The sequence below is a fragment of the Rhinatrema bivittatum genome, chromosome 17 (assembly GCF_901001135.1).
Source record: "Rhinatrema bivittatum chromosome 17, aRhiBiv1.1, whole genome shotgun sequence".
Lineage (NCBI taxonomy): Eukaryota > Metazoa > Chordata > Amphibia > Gymnophiona > Rhinatrematidae > Rhinatrema > Rhinatrema bivittatum.
This window is the reverse complement of record NC_042631.1, coordinates 35549251-35563995: the sequence shown is the minus strand read 5'-3', so window position 1 is coordinate 35563995 and position 14745 is coordinate 35549251. Positions and strand designations below refer to the sequence as shown.

Here is a 14745-nt window from a genome sequence, read left to right as displayed (position 1 = left end):
CCGGAGTGAAGGCTGCTAGCTATACCTTGGTATATAAAAACTTTTAAATAAATAAATAAGAACATAAGAACATGCCATACTGGGTCAGACCAAGGGTCCATCAAGCACAGCATCCTGTTTCCAACAGTGGCCAATCCAGGCTATAAGAACCTGGCAAGTACCCAAAAACTAAGTCTATTCCATGTTACCATTGCTAGTAATAGCAGTGGCTATTTTCTAAGTCAACCTAATCCAATCCTTTTTTAAACACAGCTACACTAACTGCACTAACCACATCCTCTGGCAACAAATTCCAGAGTTTAATTGTGCGTTGAGTGAAAAAGAACTTTCTCCGATTAGTTTTAAATGTGCCACATGCTAACTTCATGGAGCGCCCCCTAGTCTTTCTATTATCTGAAAGAGTAAATAACTGATTCACATCTACCCATTCTAGACCTCTCATGATTTTAAACACCTCTATCATATCCCCCCTCAGCCGTCTCTTCTCTAAGCTGAAAAGTCCTAACCTCTTTAGTCTTTCCTCATAGGGGAGCAGTTCCATTCCCCTTATCATTTTGGTCGCCCTTCTCTGTACCTTCTCCATCGCAATTATAACTTTTTTGAGATGCGGCGACCAGAATTGTACACAGTATTCAGCAAGATTTGAACCCTGAACTCCCTGGTTTTCCAGCCTGCTAAGCTACTCTACTGCACGAAAGCAACTATAAAATACAGACATATCGAAACATAGGTGAATTTGACTTATCAGATCATGATAGCTGTGTGTCTTTCTGACCCCTTCACCTAATAACCTTTGAACTGTTCATCCAATTTCACTCAAATTTCTAACATGATTCCCAACTCACATCCTTCATGAGCTCTTAAAGTTCCTGACACTTAGGGGCCCATGCACTAAAACTCACACTAAACAATTTTTGGCATGTACTAAAATTTTTAATGTATTTTCTTTTTAATTTTTATATTCCACCCTTACAAACATCTGTTTTCTAGGTGATGTGCTAGATTTTAGCACCTGTATATACATTTTGTCCCATAGCACGCCCTCATATACACGCACGCGCACAAACACACACACACAAATACTATTAGCATGCATGCTAACTTAAAATGTGTAGCATACATACACTGGATTGCATAATCCCCCAAGATAACTGAACTGAACAATCCAATTAGCACAGGGAATTTCTTCCTCTTCTCCCCATCATTGCCCACAAAATCAAGGGCTGTAGCAGCCTAATCAGCACTCTGTCACACAGCAAAACAGCTATGGGCTGAGCAGCTCAATCATCTCCCTGACCTCCAGGGTAAATGGCCCTAAAAGACACCCCATCACCCTGATCCAAATTCAAGGAGCTTCCATGCCCCAGTCTCTTCCTTCTCATCCCAATGACAGTCTATAGAAGATCAGGGGGGGGGGGGGGGGAGAGGGTGCTGTATGTCTCCCTCCTGCCCACCTCCAACCAGCTTTCAAAATGTAGCTGGCTGATCTTTCCTGAGGGAGTATTGAGAGTTTAAGATTTTACTGGTGGCTAAAGAGGATCGGTGCGTATTCCTTTACTGGGTAATTATGGGACTTAAAAGTTCGGGGGAGAGGAGGAATTTTAGCATAAATTAATCTTTAGTGTGTGTGCTTAATGAAAAAGGAAGTGTGTAATGTATGCCTGCCTAGAAAAAGGAAAGGTAGGCAATGTTTTTACTGTGTCTTTCTTTCCTTCCCACTCACCCCTAAGCACATTCTTGGTCCTATAGAGGGCATTTTCACATCTAAGATCAATCACAGCTTTATTTAAAACAAGAAATGAAACAGCCCTTATCAATAGATAAATTAGGGTCCCCTTGCAGTTCATGGGCGAATTAATCCAATACATTTAACGGACTTTAATTTACCACCCCTACTTCTTTAACTAAGAACTCAACAAAATTAAGAAGCAGTCCAGCAGCAAGATGGGAGCTTTCCAGCCTTTTTCACTGAGTGACTTTATACCATTTGATGAGGAAATGTATGTCTGCACTCGATACAAAGAGCTCCTGGATCTCAGAGAATGAGCCCGATCTCTGAAGGCTAGAGTGGCAGAAGTTGAGGCAGAGAGGTATATAGAGTCCTTCAGGGACATAGTAGCTAAGTCCAACTCCAGTCTGCCAGTCCCTGTGCAGCCGTGGAGGAGCAAGGTCACCTGATGGAGCGCAATACCTTGGTGTGCAAGAAGTGATCCTGTAGCTAGGATGTGCTCTCCAGGTGATGCATTATCCTCTTGCACGGAGGACAGCAAGAGCTTGTACCCATGAGGGAAGGTTAGGTCAGACATCATAGTTGGTGATTTGATTATTAGGAATGAGGATAGCTGGGCGGCTGCTGGATGTGAGGATCACTTGGCAACTAACTTGCCTGGTGCAAAGATTGTGGACCTCATGCATCACCTAGATAGGACTTTAGACAATGCTGGGGAAGTGCTGGCTGTTGTAGTACGCGGGCACCAGTGATAGGAAAGTGTGGGAGGTCTGGAAGCCTATTCCCTATTCCACACACAGGACCCCAGAAGCAGGCAGAGCTCCAGAGTCTCAATGCATGGATGCAATGATAGTACAGGAAGATGACTTTAGTTTTGTTAGGAACTGGGCAACATTTTGGGGAAGGGGGAGCCTATTTGAAAGGAAGGGTTCTACCTTACCCAGGAAGGAACCAGTCTGCTGGAGCTAACCTTTAAAAAGGAGATAGAGCAGCTTTTAAACTAGAACAAGGGGGAAAGCCGACAATCACTCAGTAACACATGGTGAGAGAGCATTCTGATAGAAAGGTTCCAATAAAAGCAAAAGTAGCCCATGTGCCTATACAGTAAGTAAAGAGCAGATTGCAGGAAAAGATTCCAAATTATCTGTTGACCTCTAGGAAAGTTGTATATGCAAATAAAAAATGTACCTTGACATGTCTGTATGTTAATGCCAGAAGTCTAAGAAGATGGGAGAGTTAGAATGTACAGCACTGAATGAAGACATAGACATAAATGGCATCTCAGAGACCTTGTGCAAGGAGGATAACCAATGGGAATGTGCTACATCGGGACACACATCATATTGCAATGATAGGTTGGATCAAATTGATGTGGCTGTGGCTCTTTATGTTAGGGATGGCACAGAGTCCAACAGGATAAAGATCCTGCAGGAGACTAAATCATGGATGGAAATTTAATCTGTGATGGGGAAGAGGATAGCAGTGGGGATACACTACAGTTCACCTAGCCAAAAATGAATAGACGGATGATAAAATGCTAACAGAAATTAGGGAGGTTAACAAATTTGGCAGCACAGTAATAATGAGAGATTTCAATTGCCCAATATTGAAATCAGGACATGCTTGGAAGTTAAATTTTCTAGAAGAATTAAATGATTGCTTCATGGTGCAGTTTTTTAGGAACCAACACAAGGAGGACATTAAATAAATCTACTGCTCTAGCATTTAACTTTGAAAAGGGAGACTGATAGAATGAGGAAAATAGAAAAAAGCTGATAGGTGCAGCTACAAAGTTTAAGAGTTTACATTAGGTGTGGACATTGTTTCAAAATATCTTGGAAGTCCAGACCAGATGTAGTCCATGCATTAATAAAGGTGGAAGGAAGGCCAACCAACTACTGGCATTATCCAGCCAGCCCCGGTACCCAAAGGCTCAACCCGCGGGGAAAGAGGGCTGGTATTGGTGAAGCGCCAGCCGGCCTCCGTCCTTCAGCCCACTCTGTCTGCCAAGAGTGGGGACCCACAGGATCCCTCCTACGGGTAGTGTCAACCCCACCTCGGCCCAAGGGTCCACCTCAGGCACAACATGAAGCAGGAAGCATATGAGGGAGTCGGTTGTACTGTTCTATGATCAAGGAGTTAAAAGGACACTTAGGGAAGACTAAATTAATTCTTTGCTTCAGTGTTTACTGAAGATGATGCTGGGGAGATTTCCTTGGCAGAAATGGTATTTAATGATGATGATTCAAAAGAAATGAAACAAATCACGGTGAACCTGGAAGATGTAATAGGGCAAATTGACAAACTAAGGGGGTCATTTTCAAAAGCGATCGCACGCGAAAGGGACTTTTCGCGTGCGATCACTAAATGGGGGAGGAGTCGGGGCCGCACCGGGGCAGACCCTGCGGAGACATCGCTGGCGGCGAAAGGCAAGGACCCTTATCGCCGCCAGTTTCGCGCTGAATAACTACACCTTTTATGGTGTAGTTATTCGGTGCGAAAGCTGGCAGCCAGCGCACCGCAGTGGTGCGATGGCTGCCGCCTTTCACAGGCCCGTCCCCCGCCCGCATGCGACCTTAGAGAATCCAGGCCTAAGAGTAGCAAATTGCCTAGACCCTAGCATTCTGAAAAGAACTAAAAAATGAAATTAGGGATCTATTACTAGATTTGTAATCTGTCATTAAAATTGTCTATTGTACCTCAGGACTGGTTGGTGGCCAATATAATGCCAATCTTTAAAAAGGGCTTTGGGGTGATCCGGGCAACTATAGACCTGTAAATCAGTCTTCAGTGCAGGGAAACATTATAGAAACTATTCTAAAGAACAAAATCACAGAACATATAGAAAAATATGGCTTTATGGGGAACAGTCAGCATGGATTTACACAAAGTAAATCTTGCATCACCATGCTGCAACATTTTTTTGAAGGGGTTCATAAACATGTGAATAATTGTGAATCAGAGGATATAGTAAGGGCAATATATAACACCACTTAGGGCCTTATTTTCAAATGTATCGCACGCGAAAAGGGACATTTCGCGTACGATACCAAACTGGGGGCGGAGTCGGCCCCGGAAGAGGAGGAGTCGGGGCGTCACCGGGGACAACTCCGCAAAGCCGCCACGGACGACGAAAAGGTAAGGCCCTTTTCGCGTCTGCTCCCAATAGCTACACCTCCTTTGGTGGCGCTATTGGGCACAAAACCGGCAGCGATCGCACCGCGATGGTGCAATCGCTGCTGGCTAGCGCAGGCCCGCCCCCCGTTTCGGCTCCCCACCCCTCATTTCCTAAAGTATCGCAGGCCTGCGATACTTTAGGAAATGAGGCCCTTAGCCAGATAGTTAGACCTTATCCGGCTAAGTGGTGGTAACTGAATATCAACAGCCACCACTTAGATAACTAGCTATCCACCTAAATCGTTAGCTGGCTAAGTGGCAGGCAGGGCAAGGGTGTTTTGGGGAGGTGGCAACTTAACCAGATACATTATCTGGCTAATTAGGGTGTTCAGTGTTAACAGGATAACTTATCTGGTTGGCCCATCGCACTGTCATAAAGTTAGACTTTGCCCCGTACATTGGCAACTAGCATGAGAGGTCACCTGGTAGCCTTTTGGAAGTAACTAATAATTGGGCAGGAGGACCAATTCAACTTGCCTGCTATTTGTGTATACTAAATTTTAATGCATAGGCCCCAACTAATCCCATTTGCTTTTCTATAGGAAAAATAGGTCTATTCAGCACGGTTTATTTGAAATCCCAGGGAGATCTGAGTGCACTGATGTCACACCTTTTGAAAGCTGCCCCAACATTCATAACCATATACAAATTTCTGTACCAAAAAATGAAACTACACTCCATGAAATGTTTACATATTTCTTTCTTACAACAGGTAAGGGTCATTAGTTTCTTTAAATCACATTAACATAAAACAGCCAGAATACTGAAGGAAATCCCTTTCATGTGTGCTGTTTGAAAACTATTTCAATGAGGGGAAAACGCCAAACACAAAAATAAAAGTTAATTTTTCTTCTCTCCTCCCCCCTTCATCCAGATCTGAATTTGCTGCCTTCTTGTTTGCTTGAGTGACTGACAAGTTTCTTAAGAGAAGCCAGCAGTGTCCCTCCAAGATGCCATGCGTTGTCAGCTGTGAAGTGTTTAGCTGTCAACCCACACTCTCTAGGAGCTATGGATGCTAGGGCTTAAATATGCACTTAAAAATTAAGTTTTTATGCAGCAGTCAATCGTACAACTACTAGGCCAGATTAACATTAATTTAGTCCAGTTTTTTTTTTGCCCCCACCCCTTCTATCAGTAGCAGACTTTTAGAATACAGTAAGTTTAGCTTTAATTCTGCAGAATGGGAAAATAAAAATCACTCTGCATACTTTTTGGGGCTACCTGCATCTCTAGAGGTTCTAAAAAAATTAATGAATAGAAAAATGAGGCAAAGCAGAAATTCCAGTATCCTACCGTATTACATCGACTACTGGGTTAAAAGGGAGGCAAATAAGAGGGACAGAACAATAAGGCAAATAGTAAATAGACAAATTACAGAAAAAAAAAGTGCAACAGGAAGTGACTAAGGTCCCCGCGATAAGAGAGAGTCAGGGCTCATTCAGCACTGAGCAGGCCAGAAGGTGAATTCTTGCAGGTATGAGAATTTATGGGATTCTGGAATTGGGTGACAATCTTGCTAGGAGCAGAGATCCAGCACTGCATTTGCTACCAGTGATTACCTCAGATGAACCACACACAATCATTTTATAAATAGAAAAAAATGTTCTTTATTTATAAAGTCTATTTAACATAAAATAGGATACTCTTTGTAAAATACAAAAACCCTGCATATGTACACTTAAACTACAGCAAGTGCATCCAGAAAAGCGCCTTCAATATATTTTTTTTTAAACTTAAAAAAAAACCAAAAAACCCTTCACACCAATCATAAAGGATATAACATTACAAAATATAATCTTTTTTTAATGGAAGTGTCAGAACACTGAATCAGGATTTTTTTTTTTCCTAGACATTCTAAACTGGCAGTGTAGTCATCTCTCTATAGGTAAAAAAAAATCTTGCATTTCAAAAGATAGCTGGATGGAAGGCATCCTTCCTTGTACATATAGGCAGCTGGACTTCACATACTGACCTCCCTATAGCCATCTCTTATATATGCAAGCCATCAGCAGAAGAAGCCAGATGCAGCTTGCTTTTAAAACATTTAAATAATTTTTCCCCCTTTTAATAATTTGTATTGAATGAAACTACCTAATGCAGACAAAAGGAGGAACGGGCTGTGTCAGTCAACATTTTATACCCAATGAATGAGGGCCACCCTGTCAGGGACCTTATCCTGAGATAGTTTAAAACAGAATCAATTTCTCTGGGAGAGGAAACAGTGCTCTCCTTCAGTAAAAACAATGGAACATCCTGTTCCCCTTCTTCCCCATTAAGAGTATATAAAAAAAGCAGACATTAAAAAAATAATTGCTGTACATGTCTTCTGTACCCTTTTTAAATATAAAATCTTTATCAGGCCTGATTATTGGTAATGTCATTAAAAACTCAGAATACCATTTACCAAAACTACTGTACAACAGCAGGTGAAATACTGGTCCCAGCTACCTGTTTACATAATTGCACTTTTAAGGAAAGATAAATCAGAGTCCACAGATTTTTTTTGTCATGCACTTCAGGTAACACCCCTGTGAGGCTGCTGGAGATCACAGGAGATCCTGAGGGTGGTCGGAAGTGGAGGACGAAGGAAGGATTAAGGCGGCTGGTTAAGCTTCCCTGCTCCAACTCCAACACACTGCGTTGGCAACACGTACCATGAGGTATTGAGCTCTTGTGCATCTCAACTTTCAGCGAGGCTGCAAAGAAAGCAGACAAGAGGGGGAAAAAAATCACTTTAGCAACATGAAACCATCAACTTACAGAACCTACAATAAGCCAAAAAAGGAGAAGAATAAATTAACTGGTTGAGATCAAATTCCAGGTCTAAAATAAAGGACCATCCCTTCTTGGCCCTTTGGCTGAAATTAAGAATCTGTACAAAATCAGGGGGTTAAAACTCTGCCACTAGCCCCTACTGACAGAAGTATTGTGTTAGAACCATGACTAACCCTGTATCATAGGCTAACCCTGTATCATAGGCTCCAAATCCAGCCGCACTAGGTGTTGCCCTTAAAGACTTCCCAGCTGACTGGCATGCTGCATCCCCAGTTCGATCTTGGAACTTTCTGCAAGGTGGTGCACAGCATTACCACTAAGCCACTGGGCTAGCCCCCTCTTTATTTTAAAGATAAAATAAACTTCTACAGGAGCAGCCACCTAGAAAAAGAGGAAACATTCTTCCCTTTGCTTCTGTTCATTTGCCCAATTATTAAAACTGCTTAAGTAGCAAAAACTCCAAACCCATGTCACATTGCCTGTCAGTCTCTCTCTCTTATATATATATATATATACACACCAGGCATGGATTTATGGAGAATGTCAATATAAAATGAAAAGTCACCTGTGCAAACAGAAAGAGAAACACTTTGCATAAAATACCATTTAATCTTTTCCCTTGTTTCTTCTTTATTTCATATTGCAAACAAAACATTTTCACAAAAGCTCACAACCACCCCATTCCTCAGGTAATTGATTGTGTAGTCTTTGTCCTACTTGAGAGCCCCGATTTGCAATGCAAAACTCCCCATCACTTATGCCATTCCCTACTGCCATAGTACACAACTCCGAGGATAACTCCCTCCCCACGCCCTCTCTTATCAAAAGACACAAGCCATTGAAAAATTTATTTTACATTTAGAGAGGACTTTAAAACATAAAGATCAAATCACAGCATCCATAATATGTAATTAGGCTCACATACTTCACTCCGTTGTATTTATTTTAAGAACCTTAGAAACTATTCCAAACTTGTCTACATTTAAGGGCGGGTCAGAGAAAGTACTTTATTTGTGATAAGCCCGAGTGCAATTTGGCATAAAACTCGTCGGGCAGAGAGGTGGGTATATGTCAAAATAGTGATTCTGAAATACGTATATTTTGACACGTTAGGAATGAGAGATGCATATAACTAAAGTCGAACGAACCTAAGTACTTAAAATAAACGAGTCGCCTCCTATGGCTACGTTAGATTTCTTCGATGCGCAAGTTTTGGAATTTCGGCGCAGATAAACGCCAGACAGCGATAACAGCATTTCCGCGCGCAACTCGCAGGGCGCCGGGGACGCGGGCAGCCTTACCGGGGCCAGGGGGGCGGGAGGGGGGGGACGAGGGTCAGTAGCGCTCGAACCAGCTGGTGAAGTGCAGCAGCTCGCGCTCCTCGGAGCTCAGCGCCCCCTCGTAGCCGCTCTCGTCCGACGAATAGGCGGAGTGCGGGGAGCCCGGGGCCGAGCTGCCCTCCCTGCCCGGCGAGGAGGACGTGAAGGAGGGCGGCGGCGACGACGTGGAGTAGCAGCAGCCGCTGCTGCTGCCCCCGCCGCCGTCCGGGGAAGGCAGCAACCCGTCCTGGAAGGCGGCGCTCACCGCGTCGTGCTCGTCCAGCAGCTGCTGCAGCGCTCGGATGTACTCCACCGCCGAGCGCAGCGTCTCCACTTTGCTCATCTTCTTGCTGGCGGCGCCGTTGGGGACGTGCTGTCGCAGGGTCTGGAAGCCCATGTTCACCAGCTTCACGCGGTTCCTCTCGCGCTCGTTGCGGCGCGCCACCGCCGCCGTGCCGGGTTGCAAGGGGCCGAGCCCCTGGAAGGCCAGGCGCCTTTTACAGCGCAGCAGCTCCGGGGAGGCGGAGCGCCGCCTGGGAGCTTTGCTTTTCAGTCCTGAGGCGGCGGACACCACGCATCCTCCTCCAACACCTGGCACGCACTGCCCAAGCTGCAGCGAGCCGGCGCTGGTGCAGGTACCGTGCACCATCTGCATTTTTACCAACTCCAGTGCTCCGGGATTGCAACTCTCCAAAGTGTAGTTTTTGCAAGGACTTGGCATCACTTGCAGTGCACAACTGTTCATCCTTGGCATTCACCTTTCTTTTTTTTTTTTTTTGCACGACAGAAAAATGACAAGGCTAACCACAAAACAAAATATTGGAAGCGTGGTATTCTCGTGGCCAACGCGTGCGCTGCAGCACTTTTGCTTACAATTAGCCAAGTTCCTTGTTCTGGCTTTTTAAATAGCCCCCTGCTTTCCTACCCACCGCCGCCGCCTCCTTGGCAAAACTCGTTCCCTTGTGCGCTGCCAATTCGCATCTGACGCAAGTTACTCGCGATGCGCCTCCTTATCAACACGCGCCGGCACTCGCGAGCCACGGCGAGCTGCACGCGACGCTCCGCCCGCCCACGCCCTTTTCCATTCTGCATCCCCCAAGGCTCATCCAATAGCTGCGCTTCTCTCTTTGATTGCGCTCGCGCGCTTGGCGCGTGGCGCGTGGCAGAGGTTCGATAAACATTCCCGCCTCTTTTTTCTTCACTTTTACTTCACTCCTCTGTTGGGAGCCGTTAGGAGGGAGCACGCGCTCCATCTCATTTGCATACCAATATACCACGGCTCAGAGCTCAGTGCTTGCCTGCCTTGTTGGCAAAGGTGCAACTCTGCCCCGAGGGCCTTGAACAAACAAAGCACGACTTTTTATATTAGCTAATTATTTCTTGCTCCACCACCGGCTTCCTCAAATCAATCTTTTATGGTTGCTTATTTTTCTGGAAATGATAGCTCTATGGAAGTTGAAAAAGGCACTTCCCCATATACACATGAATTACAAAAGAAGCGCAGCCAAGGCCGCTGTCACTGTTGCTAGGTGTACTTGATAAGAATGTTCTGTTTATTACCAATCTAATCTGGAGTTTAGGGTTTTTTTTTAATTATATTTCGATGTATCTTGATAGAATAATTATTTCATAAATTGTGGCACGCCTCTCTTACATTAAGAAATAGTACAGTACATGAGTAGTTTGTAGTTTTTGCACGTGTTCCTAAAGTGACGAGTAAAACAAGGAGAAGCCATGCATGGAGTAGGAATGCTTTTCCAGTGACTTGAAAATGCCCTCAATTTCATTAGGTTCAGGACATTTTCAATAGGTTGGGGGGGTTTTTTGGACAGACTATAAGTGACATATCAAGTCTGAAGCTGATCCATACAGTTTAAGAACAGCGATAGAGCTTTTTTTTTTTTTAACCCTGTAGTGGCTATATCGGTTTGCTTGCCCTTTTGCTTTTTATTGCATTCATTATTGAGCAGATGGCAGAAAAAGACCAAGTGCCCACCTAGGGGCCAATGCAATAAGACATGCGTCAAAACGGGTGCTTGTATTGAGTGTTCCTCAATACAAGTCGCATCCTCTGGGTGCCAAATCAATATTAAAATGAAGTGCTGCGTTAAAAAGGACAGGCTAGGGAAAAATTGTGCGATCCTAATGCTCAAATGCATCAGTCGCCCAAAACTGCAACCGGCGCACATCCGTTTTATCCCGCTTCAGGTTTATTTCGCTGCTTGCTGTTGTGCGTGTATGCTGTGGGTGTACAGTGTGGGTGTAAAGTGGGCGTCCAGAAAATTTTTTTTTTTTACATCAAGCCATTATATTATACCAATATTTTTAAACACCACGAATGGTGTCGCAACTGTACTAATTCAGAGGAACCACAGAGGACAGTAATTTTTAATTTATCATGAGCCCTTGACTTGCAGATTGTGCGCCAGCTCCGGGGCTGGAGTTAAACTTGCCGCATTAAAAAGTGTACATTGGGTGCCTGGAGATTTTCTGCATGGGGGGGGGTGGTAATAGCTAATAGCCTCATCTACATGGAATTTGCATCTAATGAATGCTATCGGCTACGCAGTTGTTTGGGCGCACGTTTTGGACACGCTAATCTTATTGTATCGGGTGCTAGTCTAGCGCGTCCAAAACGCGTGTCCAACCACGCGCAAACCTGTGCGCTAGGCTGGGCGCACTTTATTGCATTGGCCTCTTAGGGCTGGATTTACTAACGCCGCAAGGCATAGTGAATCCCGCGGTAATGGGGGGGGGCGAAACGGGGAGGGGCGCTCCTGCGATAGCCGGCAGCGATCGCACCTCCGCGGTGCGATCGCTGCCGGCGTCGCGCCAAATAACTACACCATAAAAGGTGTAGTTATTCGGCGTGAAACTGACAAGCGTACCTTTCGCTGTTGGCGAAGCCTTTGCTGCGTCAGCCCTGGTGCCGCCCCGACTCCTCTTCCGGGGCTGACGTCACCCCGACTCCACCCCCATTTTGGTATCGCACGCAATGCGAAACGTCCCTTACCGCGTGTGATCCGCTTGGAAAATGTCTGCTCTGTTGTTTCTGCTTATACTGTTTACTCTTCCAAGCATGCTTAAATTCTGTCACAGATTCCATCATGCTTACCGGTAGGTTATGAGGGCATCCTTTACATTCTCAATAAGAAGTATTTTTTCATATTTTCTCTGAGCCATTTTTTTTTTTTTATATAACCAACCTTTGATCTCAATCAAGATATCACACTGGTTTACATTCAGGAACTGTAGGTATTTTTCTATCCCCAGAGGGCTTGCAATTTAAGTTTGTACATGAGGCAATGGAGGATAAAGTGACTTGCCCATGGTCACAGGACTTGAACCCTGGTCTCCTGGTTCATAGTCCACTGCTGTAACCACTAGGCTATTCTTCTTCCCCATTCTTCCTCTCCCATATTTATTCTATTATTTCACTGCATGGGCTTTATTATACAATAGTAAATAAAGCAGCACAAAAATTATGAATTAAAAAGTAATCTAAAGGGTTATGTAGGAAAATGAATGTAACCATCATAAAACAAATTGAGCTGGGAAATATTATCATTATGGAGATGTCTTCTGAGATGAGAGGGAAGCTGCAGGAGAGTAGGAGAAGATTGGTAAAACACCAACGGACTTTGTAGAAGGACTTTGCAGTCTGAGGATGTGGGCATCTACACGGCAGATGACATTTAATATGGACAAGTGCAGAGTGATGCCATAGGGAACAACAATCCTAACTACAGGGGCTTAGCATTAGGGGTCACCATTCAGGAAAAGGATCTTGGAATTGTTATGGATGATGTATTGAATTCTTCACCTCATTGTGTGGCGGCATTCATAAAAGCAAATAAAATGTAACAAACTATTCAGAAAGAAATGGAATATAAAATAGAGAATATCATAATGCCTCCATATCATGAGTCTACAACCTGAAGTTCCTGAGCCGCATTTGGCTCTTTGAATACATTCATGCGGCTCTTTGTTATCCCTTCCTTTTCAAGCTTTAGCAGAAAAGGAAACCATTATACTAGCAGTTGCACATCTGATACTGCTCTCCTGTAAAACATATGCTGCCTGCAGTTTTAGGCTGCAGTTTTTGTGCTATAAGATTACTTACAGTTTAATGGGGAACCACGGGGTATCCATTTGCAGCTCTTGTTAACTCAGCAAAAAGTGCATTACAAAGGGCAGTGATTGGAGGTGCCATCTTGGAGAACAGTTGACAGCAGTAAGAACATCTTTGTCAGTTAGAGTCAGATTTGGGGGGGACAGCAAATCTTATCTGGAGGTGATGGAGGGGGGTTGGGAGAACTGCAAATCTTACTTACATAATAAGTTGCACTCAGCAGAGTGCAGTTTTACAGTTGTGCAAACATTTTTGGTATGCAAACTACTACTAATGCATATTTTCAGAGCAAAAGTATGTACATATTTAGGCTTTGAAAATTCTCAGAAAATATGTACAGAAATTCCCCCTCAAAAAGTTCCACCTGCTCCTGGCATGGCATAATTTGTGCATGTAGATTTACGTGCATACTTTTTAGAATTTAAAATATGCACGTAAATCCAGACTCTGCCGCCATAGTGCCTTTTTTGCATGCAGAAAAGTTCATATGAAATTGAGTTATGTGTGTGTACTTTTAGCACTCAAAGACCGGCAGATTTTCTAAAGTCATTTATATGGATAAAACAGTATCTAATGCTCACAAATGGCTTTGAAAATTACCTTCTGTATGTATGCCTGTATCAGGTATGTGTGTTGGGGATGAATTAGTTTCAAATGTATGAAGTAGCTCTCAAAGCTTTTTAGCCAAAATCAAAAAATGGCTCTTTGAAAGTTGAAGACCCCTGTCTTAAGGGAAATTATATGATCTATTTTTATTTAATTTTTTTAGATTTACTGCACACCTTTTCATTGGTAGCTCAAGGGAAGTTACATTCAGGCATGGTAGATATTTCCCTATCCCCAGAAGGCTTACAGTCTGGGAGGATAATTTTCAAACAACTCCATGCAGTCTCATATATGCATGTATATGGATCTGTGCAGATTTGCTATTGTATTTTAGAATCTGCACTAATGCGTCAGCACAGATTCTAAAATACATGTATTTATGGCCCCAAAAGTATGCACATACTTTTCGTATACGCAAACAAATATGCACACACTTGTAAATGTTTGCGTGCATCTGGTAACTTGTATGCGTGTATGTATTTACATGCATGCATGCTCACTTCTTGTTTTGCAAGGGTGGGTTCATTCCAAGGTGGCTCCCCAGCAAATAGCCAGATTTCACCACCAGGGATATGTCTAGTGTCCTTGGTGGAGAGGAGCAAGATCTTCCTGTTCCGCATCTGTGGGGGTCAGGAGGAACAATAGGCAGCTGATGCAGGCCTGGAGAGGCCTGCTGGCCAAATTTAATTGAGGAGCTTCCTAACTTTGTGAGATAAGTACATTGTGGGGGCTAGGAAGGGGTGTGGATAGGGGGGTTAGGTGTAGCTTTTGGTTAGTGGGGTGGGTTTGGGGTCATGGGATGGGAGGGCAAGAAGGGGCCATTGTGGGCTTGTCGAAAGGCAAGAGGCAATAGGCATATCTCGATGTTGAAAATGATTCATAATATATAATTAGCATGATCCTATGTTGCTAAAGTATTATACTAAAAGTTAAATAAAAGGTTAAGAAAAAGGGAATAATTCAGATAATGATCATAAGAAAAGTAAAAGTCTGGGTAACGGAAAGAA

General features: G+C 43.8%; 1 protein-coding gene across 1 annotated transcript; it reads right to left on the bottom strand.

Annotated features, from left to right (window-relative positions):
• Positions 1-6494: 6494 nt before the first annotated feature.
• On the bottom strand, positions 6495-9974 carry ASCL2 (achaete-scute family bHLH transcription factor 2). The gene is made up of 2 exons (XM_029583177.1): positions 8983-9974; positions 6495-7602 (listed from the first exon to the last, which is right to left on the bottom strand). The coding sequence occupies exon 1, from the start codon at positions 9752-9754 to the stop codon at positions 9017-9019; it is 738 nt and encodes a 245-aa protein (XP_029439037.1). The 5' UTR covers positions 9755-9974; the 3' UTR covers positions 6495-7602; positions 8983-9016.
• Positions 9975-14745: the final 4771 nt, after the last annotated feature.

Excerpts from the sequence above, each read along its gene's own strand:
- ASCL2 (XM_029583177.1), bottom strand. The coding sequence starts at position 9,754 with ATGCCAAGGATGAACAGTTGTGCACTGCAAGTGATGCCAAGTCCTTGC.